The sequence below is a fragment of the Plecotus auritus genome (assembly GCF_963455305.1).
Source record: "Plecotus auritus genome assembly, chromosome: 3".
Taxonomy (NCBI): domain Eukaryota; kingdom Metazoa; phylum Chordata; class Mammalia; order Chiroptera; family Vespertilionidae; genus Plecotus; species Plecotus auritus.
In genome coordinates this window covers 98,721,691-98,745,777 of record NC_137772.1, presented here as the reverse complement: position 1 = coordinate 98,745,777, position 24,087 = coordinate 98,721,691, and the positions used below count along the sequence as shown (strand labels likewise).

The window sequence follows — 24,087 nt, the reverse complement described above, 5'->3', positions numbered from 1 at the left end:
CTGTCACAAACAGTGTTTGACATTGTCCTGCACTGGAGCCTGGGAGACTTAGCAGATCTACCTAATACATAGACACAAACCCAAATAGGCAGCCAAAAAGGGGAGACAAAAAACAACCCCCAAATGAAAGAACAAGAGAATTCTCCAGAAGAAGAGCCAACAAAATGGAGAATAGAGATTTATCTGATATAGAGTTCAGAATAATGATGGCAAAGATGCTCAACAGCATGAGAAAAGATATAGTAACTATGAAACAAGACCATTTGGAAATAAAGAATGACATATCACTAATAAAGAACACATTGGGAGGAATACACAGCAGATTAGGGGAAGCTGACGATTAGATCAGTGAATTAGAAGACAAGGTAGAAAAAAAATCACTCGGTCTGAGAACAAAAAAGAAAAAACAATTAAAAAACAGGAGGGCAGATTAAGGGAGCTGTGGGACATGAAACATAACAATATTCACATTATAGGAGTACCAGAAGTGAAGAAAGTGTGCTGGGGATAGAGAACCTATTTGAAGAAATACTAGTAGAAAATGTGCCTAACCTGGTGAAGGAAAAAGTCATACAAGTTCAGGAGGCACAGAAAGCCCCAAGCAAGAAAAACCCAAGTAGGTCCACACCCAGACACATTATAATTAAAATTCCAAAAATTAAAGACAAAGAGAGAATCTTAAAGGCAGCAAGAGAAAAGCAATTTGTTACCTAAGAAGGAGCTCCCATAAAATTGTCAGCTGATTTCTCAACAGAAACTCTACAAGCCAGAAGGAAATGGCATGAAGTACTCAAGGTAATGGAAAGCCAGGATCTGAAACCAAGATTTCTATATACAGCAAAGCTATCATTCAAAATGGCTGGTGAGATAAAGAGATTCCCAAACAAAAAAGGTTAAAAATGTTTATCACCACAAAACCAGCATTGCCAGAAATGCTAAAGTGACTACTGTAATGAGAAGAAATGGAGAGAGAAACATAGGCATAAGAAATAAAAATAGAAATAAATAAGTACCTTTCATTAATAACCTTAAATGCAACTGATTTCTGGATATTTATTTTTGTCCTGCTACTTTACTCAATTCATTTATCAGTTCTAATTTTTTTGGTGGAATCTTGAGGGTCACCTATATACCATATCATGTCCTCTGCAAATAATGACAGTTTTACTTCTTCCTTTCCAATTTGATGCCTTTTATTTCTTCTTTTTTAAAAAATTTCTTTATTGATTAAGGTATCACATATTTGTCCTCATCCCCCCATTCCCATCCCAAATGCCTCCCCATGCATACCCCCACCCCCCTGTTGTCTGTGACCACTGGTTAGGCTTATATGCATGCATACAAGTCCTTTGGTTGATCTTTTCCCCTTACCCCCACCTTCCCCTACCTCCCCTCTGAGGTTTGACAGTCTGACCGATGCTTCCCTGTCTCCGGGTCTGTTTTTGTTCATCAGTTTATGTTGTTCATTATTTCCCCTAGATGAGTGAGATCATGTGATACTAGAAATACACTTATAAGAACCGAAAATGAGACAAGCAATATTGGTTATGCTGAGAGGCAAATGAATCAGTCTGTACTGAGTTTCTTTCTGGGCCAACAGTTCTTTTGAGTCCCAATTTCAATGTCAAACAGTTCCTTATGTGTACATGTCAGCAATGATATTTCAGTTCTGGATGGTGGACAAATGGTAGTAATGCAGGTCCGACCCTCTCTGGTTTGGTCCTGGGCAACCTGCCACAACGCACAGCTGCTGACTGCTAGTATGGCAAGGCGTTGTCAGCGTCTTCCATCTCTGGACTGTTTCTCTTCAGTCTTCATGGCTGTAACAGTCCTATCAATTCCTCTCTGTTGCAGGAATCCACATGGTCTTGGAGTTGTTTTCTGAAAATATACAAACATATTCTTGACCAAAAGTTAATAAAGGAATATTTTCTATAAATTTGACTTGGGATCCTTTTTCATTTTTTGCCCAAATGATTTTCCTTTGGCTTGTTTTGACACCATGTGTGTTTTTCATGGGTGTCTTGCTGTTGGCATTACAAATGAAAGTTAATTTTCTAAAGTAAAAATTTTCTAGATGTAATTTACTTACAGGATATTTTTCCTTACATGATATTCTTCTACTACCCCCCCTTTTTTGATTTAAATATTAGGAGGCTTTTGGAAATTTTATAATGTAGTCTTGATAGCTTTTAAATTTTAATTTTTTGCACTAAAATATGACTGTTTTAGGTTCATTACATGTTACACAATTTTACCATGAGATGAACCACCAATAAAAATTTTAGTTAACACTTTAGGAACAGCTTTTTGTCCAGTACCATTAATTTTTCTAGAATACTCGCTTATTTCACTTAGCCAACTTAAATTAGTCTGAGAACTTGACTACTATTTTACTGTCAAATTTAATACTCTAACCACAATCTTATTTTACCTTGTAAATATTAGTGGAAAGGATTATTTGCCTTCTTGAGTAGGCCCTGAGCATTTCTGGTGCTAGGTTGGATTTAGATATCAAAAACCACTTCCCCACACCATGGGTACAAGACAACTCAAACAAGTCTTGTTGCAGTGAGAGGGCAGCTACTGTCCGCCATGTCTCTGTCTGTTACCTGGGTCCCGATTTGGGCTGGGCATGGGAAGCGAGGCAGCCATGGGGGCAGGAGACCTCCCTCAGAAGGGGTGAGGGTTCAGGCCCCTGCAAAGTTGGGGGGGGTGAGGGTCTGTGCCCCACCTCTGTTGACCCCCAAGTTCTCTCCTGATGGCCCCTCTGTGACTGTGCCTGTCTTAGGTTGTTCCTTCCCTGAGGAATCTTACCTGTCTCTGGCTAACCAGCCATCCTCCGGGGCCAAGCAGGGTGATGTGAGGTTCAGTTCTGTCTCCTAGGTAGCCTGTACCCCTGTGGCCTCCATGCCCAGCATCTGCCTTGGGATCCCCTCTCCTGATGGCAGGGCCCCGGCACTGATCACATATCTTGGGGAACCCAGGTTTCTTCTTCAGGGAGGGCCCAGCTCACCCCACTTGGCGAGAGACAGATCCATGGTACCAGCCACCACGAAGCTTCAACCTCAGCATGAACAGAAAGCTCAGGCAACAGCTGTGTGCAATTGGATTATGAGAAGAGGGTCCCTCTTGGCCAAAAGGGCAAGAGGGGCCAATATAGAATGCTCAGGTGCCTTACCAGGGAGCCCTCTACACAGTGGAAGGGATTAAATCCTTTCATGTCCTTTTTAAATTGCTGCCAGACATTCAAAGAATTAGTTTGTAAGTTTGTTTGGGATAATTGTAAATTATGCTGTTGTAATTCTAAAATATCAAGAGATGTGTTACCTTTGTCTCCAAGCACCAAAAAGATAATTTTTTATTGATTCCCAAGGGTGCAAGGTACTATTATAGGTAATGTGGGTAATACAAATCTGGGAAAAATTATAATGACATTGTAGAATAATATCATGTAAGGATATTCTTTGCTCAAGGCCATGGCAATTCCATTTCAAACTGGCTGTCAATTTCTTTTTGTGTAGACAAGGTCTTAGTTACATTTTCTGCACCTGTCCCAGGAGCAAGTAGTGATAGTCCCTTCCCTTGGTGTCCATGCAAGCCAGAAACCTCTCATTAATTTTACACACAAAGGAGCAATGGTTTGATTTTGTGTTATACAAAAGGGAAGCTGGTTGGCGACCCCTGTGTAATTATACTTCCTTGCCCCACCCATGGTCCTCCTGGATGACCAAAGTGTTTGGTATTATTGGTGACTACATTAGGCGGGGATCAGCCCACGTAAGGGCTCTTACGCATGAAGGGTCAGGAACATAAGTCCAAAATACTTCCCCATTTTCCCCAGGTAATATTACCGTACAGCTGATGACTGCTAGCATGGCAAGAAAGACGTTCTCAGGCGTTCTTAGGGTTCTGGTTACCTCAAAATTTCTTTTCTATTTTTTTCCTAATTTTTATTATTTTTTTACATATGTGTCCTTATTCCCCCATTACCCCCCATCCCCCACTCATGCCCCACCCCCCTATTGTCTGTGTCCATTGATTAGGCTCATATGCATGCACACAAGTCCCTTGGTTGATTTCTCCCCCTTACTCCCACCAAGCCCCTCCTTTCCTGAGGTTTGAGGATCTGATCGATGTTTCTCAGTCTCTAGATCTGTTCTTGTTCTTCAGTCTATGCCGTTCATTATATTCCATAAATGAGTGAGATCATGTGATATTTAACTTTCTCTGCCTGGCTTATTTCACTTAGCATAATGCTCTCCATCTCCATCCATGTTGTTGCAAATGGTAGGAACTCCTTCTTTTTTACCGCAGCGTAGTATTCCATTGTGTAGATGTATCACAGTTTTTTAATCCACTCATCTGCTGATAGGCATTTAGGCTGTTTCCAAATCTTAGCTATGGTGAATTGTGCTGCTATGAACATAGGGGTGCATATATCCTTTCTGATTCGTGTTTCTAGTTTCTTGGGATATATTCCTAGAAGTGAGATCACTGGGTCAAATGGGAGTTCCATTTTCAGTTTTTTGAGGAAACTCCATACTGTTCTCCACAGTGGCTGCACCAGTCTGCATTCCCACCAGCAGTGCATGAGGGTTCCTTTTTCTCTGCATCCTCGCCAACATTTGTTGTTTGTTGATTTGTTCATGATAGCCATTCTGACAGGTGTAAGATGGCACTGCATTGTCGTTTTGATTTGCATCTCTCTGATGATTAGTGACTTTGAGCAGGTTTTCATATGTCTCTTGGCATTCCTTCTGTCTTCTTTCAAAAAGTGTCTATTTAGATCAGTTGCCCATTTTTTTGATTGGGTTGTTTATCTTCTTTTTGTTAAGTTGTATGAGTTCTCTGTAAATGTTGGAGATTAAACCCTTATCGTTGATATCATTGGCAAATATGTTCTCCCATGCAGTGGGCTTTCTTGTTGTTTTATTGATGGTGTCCTTTGTTGTGCAAAAGCTTTTTATTTTGATGTAGTCCCATTTGTTTATTTTCTCCTTAGTTTCCATTGCCCTAGGAGCAGTATCAGTGAAGAAGTTCCTTCGGCATATGTCTGAGATTTTTCTGCCTGTGGATTCCTCTAGTATTTTTATGGTTTCCCGTCTTATGTTTAAGTCCTTTATCCATTTTGAGTTTATTTTTGTGTATGGTGATCTAGTTTCATTTTTTTTGCATGTATCTATCCAATTTTCTCAACACCAGTTCTTGAAGAGACTGTCTTGACTCCACTGTATGTTCATGCCTCCTTTGTCAAATATTAATTGGGCATAGGGGTTTGGGTCAATTTCTGGGTTCTCTATTCTATATCATTGGTCTATATGTCTGTTCTTGTGCCAGTACCAGGCTGTTTTAAGAACAGTGGCTTTATAGTACAGCTTGATATCTGGTATTGAGATCCCCCTACTTTGTTCTTGTTTCTCAGGATTGCTGCAGCTATTCAGGGTCTTTTTTATTCCAGATGAATTTTTTGAAGGTTCGTTCTAGGTCTGTGAAATATGCTGTTGGTATTTTAATGGGAAGTGCATTGAATTTATAGATTGCTTTGGGTAGTATGGACATTTTGATTATGTTGATTCTACCAATCTATGAACATGGTATGTTCTTCCATCTATTTATGTCTTCCTCTATCTCTTTTTTCAGTGTTGTGTAGTTGTCCACGTATAGGTCTTTGACCTCCTTAGTTAAGTTTATTCCTAGGTATGTAAATTTTTTTTTGGTGTGATGGTAAATGGGATTTGTTTTTTTAGTCTCTCTTTCTGTAAGTTCATTATTGGTGTATAGAAATGCCATAGATTACTTGGCATTAATTTTGTATCCTGCTGCCTTGCTGAATTAATTTATTAAGTCTAATAATTTTTTGATGGAGTCTTTAGGGTTTTCTATGTACAGTATCATGTCATCTGTGAATAAGGACAGTTTTACTTCTTCTTTTTCAATTTGGATGCCTTTTATTTCTTCTTCTAGTCTGATTGCAATGGCTAGTACTTCTAGCACTATGTCGAACAGAAGTGGTGAGAGTGGGCATCCCTGTCTTGTTCCTGTTCTTAGGGGAAATGGTTTTATTTATTTTATTTTATTTTTTATTTTTGCATATTACTCTTTTATTTATTTTTTTATTAAGGTATTATATGTGTACATATCTTACCATTGCCCCCCCCCCACCCCACTCCCATACATGCCCTCACCCCCCAATGTTTTGCATCCGTTGGTTACTCTTATATGCATGCATATAAGTCCTTCAGTTTATCTCTTATTTCCCCCACCTCTCCCTAACCTTACTGCTGTAATTTGACAGTCTGTTTGATGCTTTACTGCCTCTGTATCTATCTTTTTGTTCATCAGTTTATAATGTTTTTCATTATCCCCAAATGAGTGGGATCATGTGGTATTTTTCTTTCATTGACTGGCTTATTTCACTTAGCATAATGTTCTCTAATTCCATCCAAGTGCCTACAAATGGTAGTAATTCCTTCTTTTTTATGGCAGCATAGTATTTCATTGTATAGATGTACCATAGTTTTCTGATCCAGTCATCTGCTGACGGGCACCTAGGCTGTTTCCAAATCTTAGCTATTGTAAATTGTGCTGCTATGAACATAGGGGTGCATATATCCTTTCTGATTGGTGTTTCTAGTTTCTTAGAATATATTCCTAGGAGTGGGATTACTGGGTCAAATGGGAGTTCCATTTTCAGTTTTTTGAGGAAACTCCATACTGTTCTCCACAGTGGCTGCACCAGTCTGCATTCCCACCAGCAGTGCACGAGGGTTCCTTTTTCTCCGCATCCTTGCCAACACTTGTCGTTTGTTGATTTGTTGATGATAGCCATTCTGACAGGTGTGAGATGGTATCGCATTGTTGTTTTGATTTGCATCTCTCGGATAATTAGTGACTTTGAGCATGTTTTCATGTGTCTCTTGGCCTTCCTTCTCTCTTCTTTCGAAAAGATTCTATTTAAGTCCTTTGCCCATTTTTTTATTGGATCATTTATCTTCCTTTTATTAAGTTGTATAAGCTGCCTGTAGATGTTGGAGATTAAACCTTTATCAGTGATAACATTTGCAAATATGTTCTCCATACAGTGGGGTTTCTTGTTGTTTTGTTGATGGTTTCTTTTGCTGTGCAAAAGCTTTTTATTTTGATGTAGTCCCATTTGTTTATTTTTTCTTTGGCTTCCATTGCCCTAGGGGCAGTATCACTGAAAAAGTTCTTTTGGCATATGTCTGAGATTTTGCTGCCTGTGGATTCCTCTAGTATTTTTATGGTTTCCTGTCTTATATTTAAGTCCTGTATCCATTTTGAGTTTATTTTTGTGTATGGTGTAAGTTGGTGATCTAGTTTCATTTTTTTGCATGTATCTGTCCAACACCATTTATTGAAGAGACTGTCTTGACTCCATTGTATGCTCATGCCTCCTTTGTCAAATATTAATTGCGCATATTGGTTTGGGTCGATATCTGGATTCTCTATTCTATTCCTTTGATCTATATGTCTGTTCTTGTGCCAGTACCAGGCTGTTTTAAGGACAGTGGCTTTGTAATACAGCTTGAAATCTGGTATTGAGATCCCTCCTACTTTATTCTTCTTTCTCAGGATTGCTGTGGCTATTCGGGGTCTTTTTTTATTCCAGATGAATTTTTGGTGAGTTCTTTCTAGGTCTGTGAAATATGCTGTTGGTATTTTAATGGGGAGTGCATTGAATCTATAGATTGCTTTGGGTAGTATGGACATTTTAATGATGTTGATTCTACCAATCTATGAACATGGTATGTTCTTCCATCTGTTTGCATCTTCCTCTATCTCTTTTTTCAGTGTCGTGTAGTTTTCCGCATATAGGTCTTTTACCTCCTTGGTTAGGTTTATTCCTAAGTATCTTAATTTTTTTGGTGCGATGGAGAATGGGATTGCTTTTTTAGTTTCTCTTTCTGTAAGTTCACTGTTGGTTTATAGAAATGCCATAGATTTCTTGGCGTTACTTTTGTATTCTGCTACATTGCCGAATTCATTTATTAAGTCTGTTAGTTTTTTGATGGAGTCTTTCGGGTTTTTTATGTACAATATCATGTCATCTGCAAATAAGGACAGCTTTACTTCTTCTTTTCCAATTTGGATGCCTTTTATTTCTTCTTTTTGTCTAATTGCAATGGCTAATACTTCCAGTACTATGTCAAACAGGAGTGGTGAGAGTGGGCATCCCTGTCTTGTTCCTGTTCTTAGGGGAAATGGTTTTAGTTTTTGCCCATTGGGTATGATGTTAGCTGTGGGTTTATCATATGTAGCTTTTATTATGTTGAGGTATGATCCTTCTATTCCCACCTTGTTGAGAGTTTTTATCAAGAAAGGGTTTTGGATTTTGTTAAATGCTTTTTCTGCATCAATTGATATGACTATGTGATTTTTATCTCTCAATTTGTTTATGTGATGTATCACATTTATTGATTTCCGGATATTGTACCATCCTTGCATTCCTGGGATAAACCCTACTTGGTCATGGTGTATGATCTTTCTGATGTACTGCTGGATCCGATTTGCTAGAATTTTGTTGAGGATTTTGGCATCTACATTCATGAGGGATATTGGCCTATAATTCTCCTTCATTGTGTTGTCTTTATCTGGTTTTGGTATTAGGGTGATGCTGGCTTCATAGAAGGAGCTTGGAAGTGTTCCTTCCTCTTGAATTTTCTGGAATAGTCTGAGGAGGGTAGGTTTTAGTTCTTCCTTGAATGTTTGGTAAAACTACCCTGTGAAGCCGTCTGGCCCCAGGCTTTTGTTTGCTGGAAACTTTTTGATGACTGCTTCAATTTCTTCCATAGTTATCAGACTATTGAGGTTTTTAGAATCTTCCTCAGTAAGTTTTGGAAGGTTGTATTTTTCTAGGAATGTGTCCATTTCCTCCAGGTTGTCCAGTTTGTTAGAATCGAGTTGTTCATAGTATTTTTTAACAATCCTTTGTATTTCTGTGGGGTTTGTTGTTATTTCACCTCTTTCATTTCTGATTTTGTTTATTTGGGTCCTCTCTCTTTGCTTCTTGGTGAGCCTGGCTAGAGGTTCATCAATCTTGTTTATCCTTTCAAAGAACCAGCTCTCGGTTTTGTTGATCTTTTGTATTGTTTTTTTTTTTTTGGTCTCTATGTTATTCCTTTCTTCTCTGATCTTTATTATTTCCTTCCTTCTGCTCACTGTGGGTTTTTCTTGCTGCTCTCTTTCTAATTCTTTGAGTTGTTGATTTAGATGATTTATTACCATTTTTTCTGTCTTTTTGAGGTAGGCCTGTAGAGCTATAAACTTCCCTCTCAAGACTGCTTTCATTGTGTCCCATAGAATTTGCAATGTTGTGTTTTTATTGTCATTAGTGTCCAGGATGTTTTTAATTTCTTCTTTGATCTCATTGATCACCCAATCATTGTTTAGTAGCATGCTATTCAGCTTCCAAGTGTTTGAATTTTTTGGAATGTTTTTATTGTAGTTTATTTCTAATATTATGTCATTGTGGTCTGAGAAAATGCTTGATATGATTTCAATCTTTTTGAATGGGAGACTTTTCTTGTGACCCAATATGTGGTCTATTTTTGAAAATGTCCCATGTGTACTTGAGAAGAATGTATATTCTGTGGCTTTGGGGTGAAATGCTCTGAAGATGTCAATTAGGTCCATCTGATCTAGTGTGTCATTTAGAATTGTTGTTTCTTTGCTGATTTTTTGTCTAGAGGATTTATCCAGTGATGTCAGTGGTGTATGAAAGTCTCCTACTATGATGGTATTGTTGTCGATCTCTCCCTTGATATCTTCCAGGAGATTTTTTATGTATTTGGGTGTTCCTGCATTGGGTTCATATATGTTTACCAGAGTTATATCTTCTTGTTGAATTGCTCCCTTTAGTATTATGTAGTGGCATTCCTTATCTCTTATTATGGCCTTTACTTTGAGGTCTATTTTATCAGATATAAGTATCGCAACCCCAGGTTTTTTTCTCATTTCCATTTGCCTGAAAAATGTTTTTCCATCCCTTTGCTCTCAGTCTGTGTGAATCCTTTTCTCTGAAGTGGGTCTCTTGTAGACAGCAAATATATGGGTCATGTTTTCTTATCAATTCAGCTACCCTATGTCTTTTGATTAGTGCATTTAATCCATTTATTTTTAATGTTATTATTGACAAGTACATGTTTGTTGTCATATTTTTCCTTAGTGTTTGTGTTTCTTCTTGCCTTTTTCTTTTTTTTTAACAGTAGTCCCTTTAGCATTTCTTGCATTGCTGGCTTGATAGTGATAAACTCTCTTAGCCCTTTATTGTCTGTGAAGCTCCTGATTCCACCTTCAATTTTGAATGATAGCCTTGCTGGGTATAGTATTCTTGGATTCAGACCCTTGCTTTGCATGACTTTGTATATTTCATTCCATTCCCTTCTGGCCTGGTGTGTTTCTGTTGAGAAATCAGTTGATATTCTAATAGGAGATCCCTTGTAAGTAACTTTCTGTCTCTCTCTGGCAGCCTTTAAGATTCTTCCTTTGTCATTGGTGTTCGCCAATCTAATTATGATGTGTCTTGGTGTTGGTCTTTTGGGGATCAACTTGTTTGGGACTCTATGTACTTCTTGGACTTGCATAGTTTTTTTTCTTGCCAATATCAAGGAAGTTTTCTGTCATTATTTCTTCAAACAGGTTTTCTATTCCTTGCTTCTCTTCCTCTCCTTCTGGTATCTCTATTAAGTGAATGTTGTTTCATTTTGTGTTGTCCCAAACTCCCCTAGGCTCTTCTCTTGCTTTTTAAATCTTCTTTCCAGTTGCTGCTGTGTTTGTGTGTTTTTTCCTACCTTGTCTTCTAATTCGCTGATGTGGTCCTCAGCCTCTTCTAGTCTACTGTTTAAGCCTTCCATTGTGTTCTTTATTGCAGCTATGTTGTTCTTCATCTCCTCTTGGTTTCTTTTCATGTTGGTGACATTCTCATTCAGCTCCTTATAGTTCTCATTGAATTGTGTGTATTTGTCATTGAGTTGTGTGTATTTGTCATCCATCCATTTAAACATCCTTATAACCATTACTCTGAATTCTATCTCTGATAAGCTGTCAGCCTTGAATTCATTTAACTCCCTTTCTGGTGGTTCCTCTTTTTCTTTTCTTTGGGGATTGCTTTTTTGTCTTCCCATGTTTTTCTGTAATGTTCTAATTGTAGATCCAATTGCTTTGCTACCCAGGTTCTTTTGGGGATGGTGCTACTAGTGTAATCTCTCAGTTCTCCTGGGCTTGTTAATCTAATGTAGCTCCCTACTTGAGCTATTTGGGTTCTCTTGATGTAGGCCTGCGAGCTTGAGAGGCACAACTGTGGTGTCTAGAAATCAGCAGCCATGGAGGGGAGTATCCCAATTTTTGCTGTCTTGCACCCTTAATAGAAATCATGCGTGCCCAGCAAGAACTCACAGTGGCACCCAGGAACCGTCTTTTGGGGTGATGGGGCTCAGGGGGCCTGCTCTCTGGAAAGGCGTGACTGTGGTGCCCAGAGTTCTGCAGTTGTGGGGTGGGCAGACCATCTTTTGCTGTTGCACCTTTGGTGGATAGGTGCTTACTCCCAGTGGTGGCTCACAGGAGCACCCGCGGTATGTTTGCCAGCGAGGCACACTGAAGGACTCTGAAGGGCCCTGGCAGTGTTGCTGTGCTATTGAGGCACCTGTGGGCCGGTATCCAGGATGAGTGAATTCAAAACTTCTACTGCTGGGGGGGAGTGCACCCCTGCTTGTTCAAGATCGCACCCAGGTAGATGGGCTGAGGGTGACTGCCTGTTTAGACTTCGCCTCTGTGGAGGTGCGCTTGCAGGGCACAGATTTCTGATGCACTCTGAGGGGTCCTGGCACTGCGGTTGAGCTGCTGGGGTGAATGTGGGCAGTTATCCAGGAAGAAGGAATTCAGAATTTCTACTGCGGGGCTGCATGCCCTTGTCTGTGCAGAGTCACACCCTCGGGGCTCTCAGTGGCTCCCAAGCTCTGCGTAAGGAGTGGAGTGCCCTGGCTGCCTGCAGGGCACTTGGGAATCCTGAGTTCTGCCCTGAGGAGGGGGAGGTTGCACTTACTGCTGCCGAGCGGTGCTCCTTTGGAGGTGGAGGTCCCAGGGTCCGCGGGTCTGCAGCTGGGGTAGCAGGATTTTGGCTGGAGTGGCTGCTGGGTTGCTGGGTAGTTCCAAGGTCTGTCTGGGTGGTGGTGCTGATGAGTTCCTAAAAAAGGCCATTCTCCCCTTCAAGATGGCGGGCTCCGTGCTGGAGTCCCGCTGTCTGGGGAGTGCCCGCAGCGGTGGTAGTCTCTCCTTGTCAAGGAGAGCCTGTCTGCCAACCCCTGCTGCTCCTGCGAGATTTAACTTTCCCTCACTCACTCACACACACACCACACACATCCACACACTCTTCTTTCATACCCTCACTCACTTCCTCTCCCTCACCTCCGTCCTGTCAGCCGCCATCTTTCTAAATTTCCTTTTATTTCTTCTTGTTGCCTGATTACTGTGGGTAGGACTTCTAGTACTATGTTGGATAAGAGTGGTCAAAGCAGACATCCTTGTTTTTTTCTTGACCTTAAGAGAAACACTCTTAGTTCTTGCCCATTGAGTCTGATGTTGCCTGTGGGTTTTTCATATATGGTTTTTGCTATGTTGAGGTATGTTCCCTCTATTCCCACTTTGCTAAGAGTTTTTATTATAAATGAGTGCTAGATTTTATAAAAAAAATTTGCCTCTATTGATATGATTATGTGATTTTTTAATCCTTCATTTTGTTTAAGTGGTGTATCATGTTTATTGATTTGTGAATATTGTATTAACCTTGCATCCTCATTAACCTTTTTAATGTATTGCTAAATCTGGCTTGCTGATATTTTGTTAAGCATTTTAGCATATAAGTCATCAGGGATAATGGTCTATAATTTTTTTATAGTGTTCTTATCTTGTTTTGAAATTAGGATAATGCTGGCCTCATAAATGAGCTTGTGAGTCTTCCCGCCTCTTGAATTTTTTGGAATAGTTTGAGAAGGATAGGTGTTCTTCTTTGGATATTTGGTAAAATTTACCTGTGAAGCCCAACAGTCCAGGACTTTTGTTTGTTGGAAATTTTTTTATTACTGCTTCAATTTCATCAGTTGTAATGGGTCTATTCATGTTTTCTGATTCTTCCTGATCTGGTTTTGAAAGATTGTATGTTTCTAGGAATTTATCCATTTTGTCCAAATTGTCTAATTTGTTGGCATATAGTTGTTCATAATTTATCTTCTCGAAATTCTTTGTATTTCTGTGGTGTTAGTTGTTACATCTCCTCTTTTATTGCTGATTTTATTTATTTACATTCTCTCTTTTTTCCTTGATGAGAATGGTTAAAATTTGTCAATCTTGTTTATCTTTTCAGAGAACCAGCTGTAAGTTTTATTGTTTATTTGTATTTTTTTAGACTCTATTTTATTTATTTCTGCCCTTATCTTTATTTTATTTTTATACTCTCTTTGGGCTTTGTTTGTTGTTCTTTTTTTTTTCCAAATTTTTATTAAGGTATTATATGTATACATATCTTACCATTGCCCCCCACCCCCACCCACTCCCATACATGCCCTCACCCCCCAATGTTTTGCATCCGTTGGTTACTCTTATATGCATGCATACAAGTCCTTCAGTTGATCTCTTATTTCCCCCACCTCTCCCTAACCTTACCGCTGTAATTTGACAGTCTGTTTGATGCTTTACTGCCTCTGTAACTATCTTTTTGTTCATCAGTTTATAATGTTTTTCATTATCCCCAAATGAGTGGGATCATGTGGTATTTTTCTTTCATTGACTGGCTTATTTCACTTAGCATAATGTTCTCTAATTCCATCCAAGTGCCTACAAATGGTAGTAATTCCTTCTTTTTTATGGCAGCATAGTATTTCATTGTATAGATGTACCATAGTTTTCTGATCCAGTCATCTGCTGACGGGCACCTAGGCTGTTTCCAAATCTTAGCTATTGTAAATTGTGCTGCTATGAACTTAGGGGTGCATATATCCTTTCTGATTGGTGTTTCTGGTTTCTTAGGATATATTCCTAGGAGTGGGATTACTGAGTCAAATGGGAGTTCCATTTTCAGTTTTTTGAGGAAACTCCATACTGTTCTCCACAGTGGCTGCACCAGTCTGCATTCCCACCAGCAGTGCACGAGGGTTCCTTTTTCTCCGCATCCTTGCCAACACTTGTCGTTTGTTGATTTGTTGATGATAGCCATTCTGACAGGTGTGAGATGGTATCGCATTGTTGTTTTGATTTGCATCTCTCGGATAATTAGTGACTTTGAGCATGTTTTCATGTGTCTCTTGGCCTTCCTTCTCTCTTCTTTCGAAAAGATTCTATTTAGGTCCGTTGCCCATTTTTTTATTGGATCCTTTATCTTCCTTTTATTAAGTTGTATAAGCTGCCTGTAGATGTTGGAAATTAAACCTTTATCAGTGATACCATTTGCAAATATGTTCTCCCATACAGTGGGGTTTCTTGTTTTGTTGATGGTTTCTTTTGCTGTGCAAAAGCTTTTTATTTTGATGTAGTCCCATTTGTTTATTTTTTCTTTGGCTTCCATTGCCCTAGGGGCAGTATCACTGAAAAAGTTCTTTTGGCATATGTCTGAGATTTTGCTGCCTGTGGATTCCTCTAGTATTTTTATGGTTTCCTGTCTTATATTTAAGTCCTGTATCCATTTTGAGTTTATTTTTGTGTATGGTGTAAGTTGGTGATCTAATTTCATTTTTTTGCATGTATCTGTCCAATTTTCCCAACACCATTTATTGAAGAGACTGTCTTGACTCCATTGTATGCTCATGCCTCCTTTGTCAAATATTAATTGCGCATATTGGTTTGGGTCAATATCTGGATTCTCTATTCTATTCCATTGATCTATATGTCTGTTCTTGTGCCAGTACCAGGCTGTTTTAAGGACAGTGGCTTTGTAATACAGCTTGAAATCTGGTATTGAGATCCCTCCTACTTTATTCTTCTTTCTCAGGATTGCTGTGGCTATTCGGGGTCTTTTTTTATTCCAGATGAATTTTTGGAGAGTTCTTTCTAGGTCTGTGAAATATGCTGTTGGTATTTTAATGGGGAGTGCATTGAATCTATAGATTGCTTTGGGTAGTATGGACATTTTGATGATGTTGATTCTACCAATCCATGAACATGGTATGTTCTTCCATCTGTTTACATCTTCCTCTATCTCTTTTTTCAGTGTCGTGTAGTTTTCCGCGTATAGGTCTTTTACCTCCTTGGTTAGGTTTATTCCTAAGTATCTTAATTTTTTTGGTGCGATGGAGAATGGGATTGCTTTTTAGTCTCTCTTTCTGTAAGTTCACTGTTGGTGTATAGAAATGCCATAGATTTCTTAGCGTTACTTTTGTATCCTGCTACATTGCCGAATTCATTTATTAAGTCTGTTAGTTTTTTGATGGAGTCTTTTGGGTTTTTTATGTACAATATCATGTCATCTGCAAATAAGGACAGCTTTACTTCTTCTTTTCCAATTTGGATGCCTTTTATTTCTTCTTCTTGTCTAATTGCAATGGCTAATACTTCCAGTACTATGTCAAACAGGAGTGGTGAGAGTGGGCATCCTTGTCTTGTTCCTGTTCTTAGGGGAAATGGTTTTAGTTTTTGCCCATTGAGTATGATGTTAGCTGTGGGTTTATCATATATAGCTTTTATTATGTTGAGGTATGATCCCTCTATTCCCACCTTGTTGAGAGTTTTTATCAAGAAAGGGTTTTGGATTTTGTTAAATGCTTTTTCTGCCTCAATTGATATGACTATGTGATTTTTATCTTTCAATTTGTTTATGTGATGTATCACATTTATTGATTTCCGGATATTGTACCATCCTTGCATTCCTGGAACAAACCCTACTTGGTCACGGTGTATGATCTTTCTGATGTACTGCTGGATCCGATTTGCTAGAATTTTGTTGAGGATTTTGGCATCTACATTCATGAGGGATATTGGCCTATAATTCTCCTTCATTGTGTTGTCTTTATCTGGTTTTGGTATTAGGGTGATGCTGGCTTCATAGAAGGAGCTTGGAAGTGTTCCTTCCTCTTGAATTTTTTGGAATAGTCTGAGGAGGATAGGTTTTAGTTCTTCCTTGAATGTTTGGTAAAACTCTCCTGTGAAGCCGTCTGGCCCCGGGCTTTTGTTTGCCGGAAGCTCTTTGATGACTGCTTCAATTTCTTCCATAGTTACTGGCATATTGAGCTGTTTAGATTCTTCTTGATTGAGTTTTGGAAGGTTATATTTTTCTAGGAATCTGTCCATTTCCTCCAGGTTGTCCAGTTTGTTGTAATAGAGTTGTTCGTAGTATTTTTTAACAATCCTTTGTATTTCGGCGGGATCTGTTGTTATTTCACCTCTTTCATTTCTGATTTTGTTTATTTGGGTCCTCTCTCTTTGCTTCTTGGTGAGCCTGGCTAGAGGTTCATCAATCTTGTTTATCCTTTCAAAGAACCAGCTCTTGGTTTTGTTGATCTTTTGTATTGTTTCTTTGGTCTCTATGTCGTTTATCTGTGCTCTGATCTTTATTATTTCCTTCCTTCTGCTTACACTGGGCTTTTCTTGTTGCTCTTTTTCTAACTCTTTGAGTTGTTGGGTTAGGTAATTTATTACCATTGTTTCTTGTTTTTTGCAGTAGGCTTGTAGAGTTATGAACTTCCCTCTCAAGACTGCTTTCGCTGTGTCCCATAGATTTTGGATTGTAGTGTTTTCATTGTCATTTGTTGCCATGATGTTTTTTTATTTCTTCTTTGATCTCTCTGGTAACCCAGTCATGGTTTAATAGCATGCTGTTTATCCTCCATGTGTTTGATTTCTTTGGGTTGTTTTTATTGTAATTGATTTCAAGTTTTATGCCACTGTGGTCTGAGAAGATGCTTGATATGATTTCTATCTTCTTGAATTTGAAGAGACTTTGCCTATGTCACAACATATGGTCTATCTTTGAGAATGACCCATGTGCACTTGAGAATAATGTATATTCTGTGGCTTTGGGGTGAAATGTTCTGATGATGTCAATTAATTCCATCTGGTCTAGTGAGTCATTTAGGATTGATGTTTCTTTGCTGATTTTTTGTTTAGAGGATTTGTCCAATGGTGATAGTGGGGTATTATAGTCTCCTACTATGATCGTATTGCTGTCAATCTCTCCCTTGATATTCTCCAGGAGTTTTTTTTATGTATTTGGGTGCTCCTGTATTGGGTGCATATATTTTTACCAGAGTTATTTCTTCTTGTTGGATTGCTCCCTTTAGAATTATGAAGTGGCCTTCCTTATCTCTTGTTATGTCCTTCAGTTTGAGATCTAATTTGTCAGATATAAGTATTGCTACCCCAGCTTTTTTTTCAGTTCCATTTGCCTGGAAAACCTTTTTCCATCCCTTCACCCTCAGTCTGTGTGCGTCTTTTTTTCTGAGGTGGGTTTCTTGTAGACAGCAGATATATGGGTCATGTTTTCTTATCCAATCCATTACCCTATGTCTTTTGATTGGGGCATTTAATCCATTTACATTTAAAGTTATTATTGATAGGTACTTATTTGTTGCCATTCCTATTCTTTACACCTGTGTTCCTTCTTCGCTTCCTATTTCTTTTTTTTTTTTTTACAGCAGACCCTTCAGCATTTCTTGCATTGCTGGTTTGGTGGTAATAAATTCCCTTAGTCCTTTTTTGTCTGTGAAGCTCCTGATTTCACCTTCAATTTTGATTGATAGCCTTGCTGGGTACAGTATTCTTGGATTCAGACCCTTCCTTTGCATGACTTTGTATATTTCATTCCATTCCCTTCTGGCCTGATGAGTTTCTGTTGAGAAATCAGTTGCTAGTCTGATGGGGGTTCCTTTGTATGTAACTTTCTGTCTCTCTCTTGCCGCTTTTAAGATTCTTACTTTGTCGTTGGTGTTTGCTAATTTAATTATAATGTGCCTTGGCGTCGGTCTTTTGGGGTTCATTTTGCTTGGTACTCTGTGAGCTTCTTGGATTTGTGTGGGTTTTTTCTTCTCTATATCAGGGAAATTTTCTGTCATTATTTCTTCAAAGAGGTTTTCTATTCCTTGCTCAGCTTCCTTTCCTTCTGGAACCCCTAGTATGCGGATGTTGTTTTGTTTCGTGTTGTCCCAAAGTTCCCTTAGGCTCTCCTCCTGTCTTCTAATTTTTTTTTCTAGAAGTTGCTCTACTTGGGTATTTTTTCCCATCTTGTCTTCTAGCTCACTGATGTGGTCCTCTGCTTCTTCTAGTCTACTCTTGATGCTTTCTATTGAGTTCTTTACAGCAGCGATGTCATTTTTCATTTATTCTTGGTTCTTCTTCATTTCCTCTTGGTTCTTGCTCATATTGTCGAATTTGTCTTCCATTCTTTTCAGCCACCTTATGACCATTTCTCTGAATTCTTTTTCTGGAAGGTTGCTTGCCTCCATTTCGTTTACTTCCTTTTCTGGTGATGCCTGCTTTTCTTTCATATGTGGGCTGTGTCTTTGTCTCCCCATGGTTTCTCTTCTCTGGTTGTCTGGTTATGTAGTTCTCTCTCTCCTTATCCTAGGCGAAATCTGACCTTTCCGTGGTGGAGTGTAGAGCTCCTCTGAACCCGTGTGTTTGCGCCAATTGTGGAGCATTTTTCTGGGTCTCGCAGCTGTTCCATGGGTGCCGCAGTTGTGGATTCTCAGGCTTCCGATAAGCTCCACTTTCCGGTTGCAGATGGCGGAGACTCCGCGCCCAAGCCCGCAGCTCTGGGAGGGGACCCAGCCGCAGTGGGGGCTGCCAGGTCAGGGGAACCCCGTCTAGCAGTCTCCCACCTTCTTCTGGAGTTCAGCTGTCCCCCAACTTGCCAACAAACACTCCTAGTGCGACCCTCAGCTGTTCTTTCTTTCTGCTCTGGGACAAGGCTCGGAACACGTCTGTCTATTCCGCCGCCATTTTTTTTCTCCTGTTTGTTGTTCTTTTTCTAGTATGCTTATGTGTAATGTTAGATTGTTTATTTGAGATTTTTCTTTTTTTGTGAGGTAGGTCTATAATCTATAAATTTCCCTCTTAGGACTGCTTTCGCTCTGTCCCATAGGTTTTGGGTTGTTGTATTCTCATTTTCATTTGTTTCAAAGTATTTTTTGATTTCTTACTTGATCTCAATTTTTACACATTCATGTTATTTACCCTTCATGTCTTTGTGTGTTTTTCTGTTGTTGTTGCTTATTTTTGTTTGTTATTGATTTCTAGTTTCATACTATTATGGTCAAAGAAAATGCTTAATATGATTTCAATCTTCTGACATTTATTGAGACTTGCTTGTGTCTTAATATGTGGTCTATCCTAGAAAATGTTCCATATGCACCTGAAAAAAATGTGTATTTTGCTACTTGGGGATGAAAAGCTCTGAAGATATTAAATTAAATTCATCTGATTTAGTGTGTCATTTTTAGGTCTCTGTTTCCTTGTTGAATTTTTGCCTGGAATATTTATCCCCTGATGTCAATGAGGTGTTAAAATCTACTATGATTGTGTTACTTTCAATCTCTCCCTCTATGTCCATCAAAATTTGCTTTACATTGCTCCTATGTTAGATACATAAATGTTTACAAGGGGTATATCCTCTTGTTGGATTGCTCCCTTTATCATTATGTAGTATTCTTTTTGTCTTACTATATAGCCTTTGTTTTAAAGTCTATTTTGTCAGATATGAGTATTGCTACCCCAGCTTTTTTTTTTCCGTTTTATTTGCATGAAATATCTTTTTCTATCCCTTTACTTTTAATCTGTATATTTTGTTATCTGTGGGTCTCTCTTAGATAGCATATATGTGTGCCTTGTTTTCTTATCCATTCAGCTACCCTATGTCTTTTGATTGGAGAATTTAAGCCATTTACATTTAAAGTGATTATTGATAGTACATATTTATTACCATTTTATTCTTTTAGTTATTTTCATCTGGGTGTTTTTTTTTCTTTTTCTTAAAAAAGACCCTTTAACATTACTTGTAATAGTGATTTGGTGGTAACAAACTCCTTTATTTTCTTTTTTGTCTGGAAAGCTTTATATCAATTTTAAATAATGATAGGCTTGCTGGGTGAAGTAGTCCTGGTTGTAGGACATTTCTTTTCATCACTTTGAATATTTCATGCCAATCACTTCTATCCTGAAATGTTTCTCTTGAGAAATTAGCTCTCAATCTTATGGGAGCTCCCTTATAGGTAACTGTCTCAATTCTTCTTTTGTCTTAGATCTTTGCCATTTTAATCATTATACCCTATGTCTTGATGTGAGCCTCTTTAGGTTCATCTTATTTGGGACTCTGTTCTTATTGGACTTGGGTGTCTTTTTCCTTCACCAGGCTAGGGAAGTTTATTATTTCTTCAAGTGGGTTATTTTTTAAAATATATTTTTATTGATTTCAGAGATGAAGGAAGAGGGAGAGGTAGAAACATCAATGATGAGAGAGAATCATTGATTAGCTGCCTCCTGCATGCCTCCCCACTGGGGATTGAGCCTGCAACTCAGGCACGTGCCCTTGACCGGAATCGATCCCGAGACCCTTCAGACCATAGGCCGATGCTCTATCCACTCTGAGCCAAACTGGCTAGGGCTCAAGTGGGTTCTTGATTCCTTGCTCTCTCTCTTCTTCTTCTGGTACACTTATTATATAGTCAAAGTTCTCTTAAATTAACCTCATTTTTAATTTTAATTTAATTTAATTTTTTGCTACTCTGATTGGATGTTTTCTGCTAAGTTGTCTTCCATGTCACTGATTCAATCCTCTGCTTCATCCAACCTACTTTCATTCTTCCCAGTATATTCTTCATTTTATATATAGTATTCTTCATTTCTGACTCTTCTTTTTCATGGGTTCTATATATTTTTTATGCTGTTGTAGTTCTCACGAAGTTCCTTGAGCATTCTCATAATCATTTTTTTGAAATCTATATCTGGTAAATTGCTTGTCTCCATTTCATTTATCTCTTTTTTTGGATATTCCTCCTTGTCTTTCATTTGGGGCCTGTTTATTTGTTTTCCTTTGGGGCTGCCACTTCTTGTTTATTTGTATGTATTAGGTAGATCTTCTGTCTCCCAATATCGGTTGGGTGGCCTTATGTAGTATGTATAGTGTGGAACCCAATGACACTGTTTCCTTGAGATCCTGAGTTGAATTCTCCAGGAATGTCCCTTGTGTGGGTTATGTGATCCCTCCTGTTATATTTGAGTATTGATTGCTATTGGCTTGTTTATGCGTGTGTTTAGCAGCATTATTCACATATTCAAAAGTTTAAAGTACACTAAATGTTTGTCAGTGGATGAATGGATTACCTAAATGTGATATACAGTATAGTTAAAATGGAATGTTATTCAGCCTTTAACCAGTTAACTGCCACGTGTCCAAAATGGAAACCATCCCCATTTCTTCCATATGTGCTGGAATACTTACAAATTTAAGTTACCATCATTTTCTTTACTGTTACAAACCCAGAGATGTCACTAATAAGTCTGATTTTAAAACTGGGCGACTAGAGTTGATATGCGAGGTTTGCAGCTATAAACGTGCATGGCATTTGGGGAGGTCCACCATTTGTGTCTATAGCCGATTATAGTATACAAAGGGTTGAAAGGAAGGAAATTCTGTCTGGTCTGTGTTTCTCAGTGGTTGAGCATCAACCCAGGAACCAAGAAGTCACTCGTTTGATTCCCTGTCAGGGCACATGCCCTGGTTGAGGGCTAAATCCCCAGTAGGGGGTGTCCAGCAGGCAGCCTATTGGTATAGCTGATGTTTCTATCTCTCTATCCCTCTTCTTTCCCCTTTCTCTAAATATCAATAAAAACATATTTTTTTTTTAAAGGAAGGAAATTCTGACACATGCTACAACTTGGATGAATCTGAAAGCTGTTATGCTAAGTAAAATAAGGTGAACCCAAAAGGACAAATATTCTATGATTACACTTATATATTGTTCTGGAGTATTCAAAATCATAGAGACAGAAAGTAGAACTGTAGTTACCTTAGACTGAGAGGAAGAGAATGGGGAATTAGTGTTTAATGAGGTAGAAAGTTTCAGTTGGAGAAGATGAAAAAGTTTTGGAGACGTATGGTAATTGGTGGCTGCACAACACTGAGGTTCTTAATGCCACAGAACTGTGCACTTAAAAATAATTAGAATGCTACATTTATGCTATGTATATTTTACCACAAAAATAATAGTGTCACCAAAATGAGTCAAATCTTTAAAAAATGGTTTAAGTTATGTGACCCTCCAATGTCCTCTTCATGAAATTTTGCTCCTGGGTCCTCCTTCCTCTTCTCTTATGTGGCTGTATTGATCTCCAGGGACGCAGTGTCATCCAAGGATTTCCCTTTCCAGCTCTATTATTAGAGCCACTCCTTTCTTAATGTATTTATTGAGTTACTCCCTTGTTTTGGTGGGTAATATTATTTATGAAGGGATACATGAGTATTAAATCTTATGAGTCCTTGCATGTTCCAAAATGTCTTTATTTTGCCCTTCACTGAATTGCAGTTTAGTTTTCCTCAAAATATTAAAGGCATTTCTCCATTTGCTTCTGACATCCAAGTCAATGCTTTCTAGTTGATTCATCACACCTCAGCCTCTATATATGATCTCTGTCTCTCAGGTTTTATTGATTTGATTTCTAACTTGAAGATTGTCTCCATATACATATACAGTCAAACTTCATTTCTTGAACCTCTTCCATCTGGAACAACCCAACCCTGTCATGCTGATATTGCAGCATGACAAAAAGTATCTCTCAGGCAACAAACAAAGGAGAGAATACTTTTGTTGCTGGAGAAATCAATGATTAGCATAATTTTAAAACATAACGAGGCCATCAAAAATGCTACTGTTGCTAAGGTTGTAAAAGAAACAATGATCACAGGCAATTGAAGAGGTAGAAAAACTTGTTGATTTGGATAAGTGAAAAACAACCAGTGGCAGCATTTCAGAGGCATTGATTTATGAATAAGCAAAAATGCTGTATGCTGACCGGAAAGATACTCCTGGAATGAGTGCTGAAAGTGATTCTTTTAAGGAGAGTAGGGGGTAGTTTGATAACTTTAAGAAAATAATTGTTCATTTATAGATTAAACAGTACATTAGACATTCATTGTATATAAGAAAGGTTAAAACAGGGAATCATTTGGGGGTCTGAAACAGATTAATTCAGTTTAGACGATTTCTAATAGGAAGAAATGATTCAGTTTTCAAACAAATCACTTCTGGAAAAGCCTTCCAGAATGAAATTAAGTTTGAGAATTGAGGTTCCACTATATTTGTAAAATTAATAATACCATTGGTGAATACCATCCACTGATGCTTTTACCCTTGTTTATCTACTAGTTTGATCCTTTGCTCTTTGCTGCTCCCAGGAAATTGTTGGAACTCCAGAACTATAATCTGGCTGTATAAAAAAGGGCTCAGGAAATTGTCCATTATCTTTAGTTTTCCCTGTTTTTTTTTTTTTTTTTTTTTAAGCTTCATTTCAAAATTGCTTTGGAATTGGATTCATTATTTTTGTTCTTCGAAAATAAAATGTACATCCCCAGAAGAGCAAAACATCAAGTAAATAAAAACTCCTATTTGTTTGAAAACTTAATTTGTTAGCTATTATGTATTACCTTCAAATTTTCATTGTAAACTGTTATTATTAACCAAAAGTCAAGTCTTTGCAGGGACTACATAATTGTGTCTCTCACAGCCTGACACTGAGAATTAATAAAACATACTTCATTTAACTTTTTTGTTTTGTTTGTTTACTTTGTGCCTTTATATGTATTCCCATCTAAGTATTTTCAGTTTTTAAATAAATATTTATTACCCAGATCTATATTTGGATGCATGCATAATTAACATCACCTTCAGTTAAACCTTCTGCATTTTGCAAAAAATGGCAGAAATTGACCTTGATATTTTTCAGGAGGACAAATTCATGAATATGAAAGCAGAAAAGAGAATCCTGTACAAGAGAGCAAATGACTCAGTGCAGCTTCTACAGTGAAATGAAGATAATCTACAAAGCCGGCACATTTCTGAAAAGTACAATAAATTATATCATACCACAAGT

General features: G+C 38.2%; 1 protein-coding gene across 2 annotated transcripts in view; it reads left to right on the top strand.

Annotated features, from left to right (window-relative positions):
* COG6 (component of oligomeric golgi complex 6) overlaps nucleotides 1–24,087 on the top strand; it is a 234,161-nt gene extending 210,074 nt beyond the window's left edge. Inside the window, exon 19 of one of the 2 annotated variants that reach the window (XM_080658575.1) lies at nucleotides 23,941–24,087. In XM_080658575.1, coding sequence (XP_080514701.1) covers nucleotides 23,941–23,956 — 16 coding nt within the window. In that variant the 3' untranslated portion in view covers nucleotides 23,957–24,087. The remainder of the gene's footprint in view (nucleotides 1–23,940) is intronic. The other variant, XM_080658573.1, reaches the window with a different exon arrangement.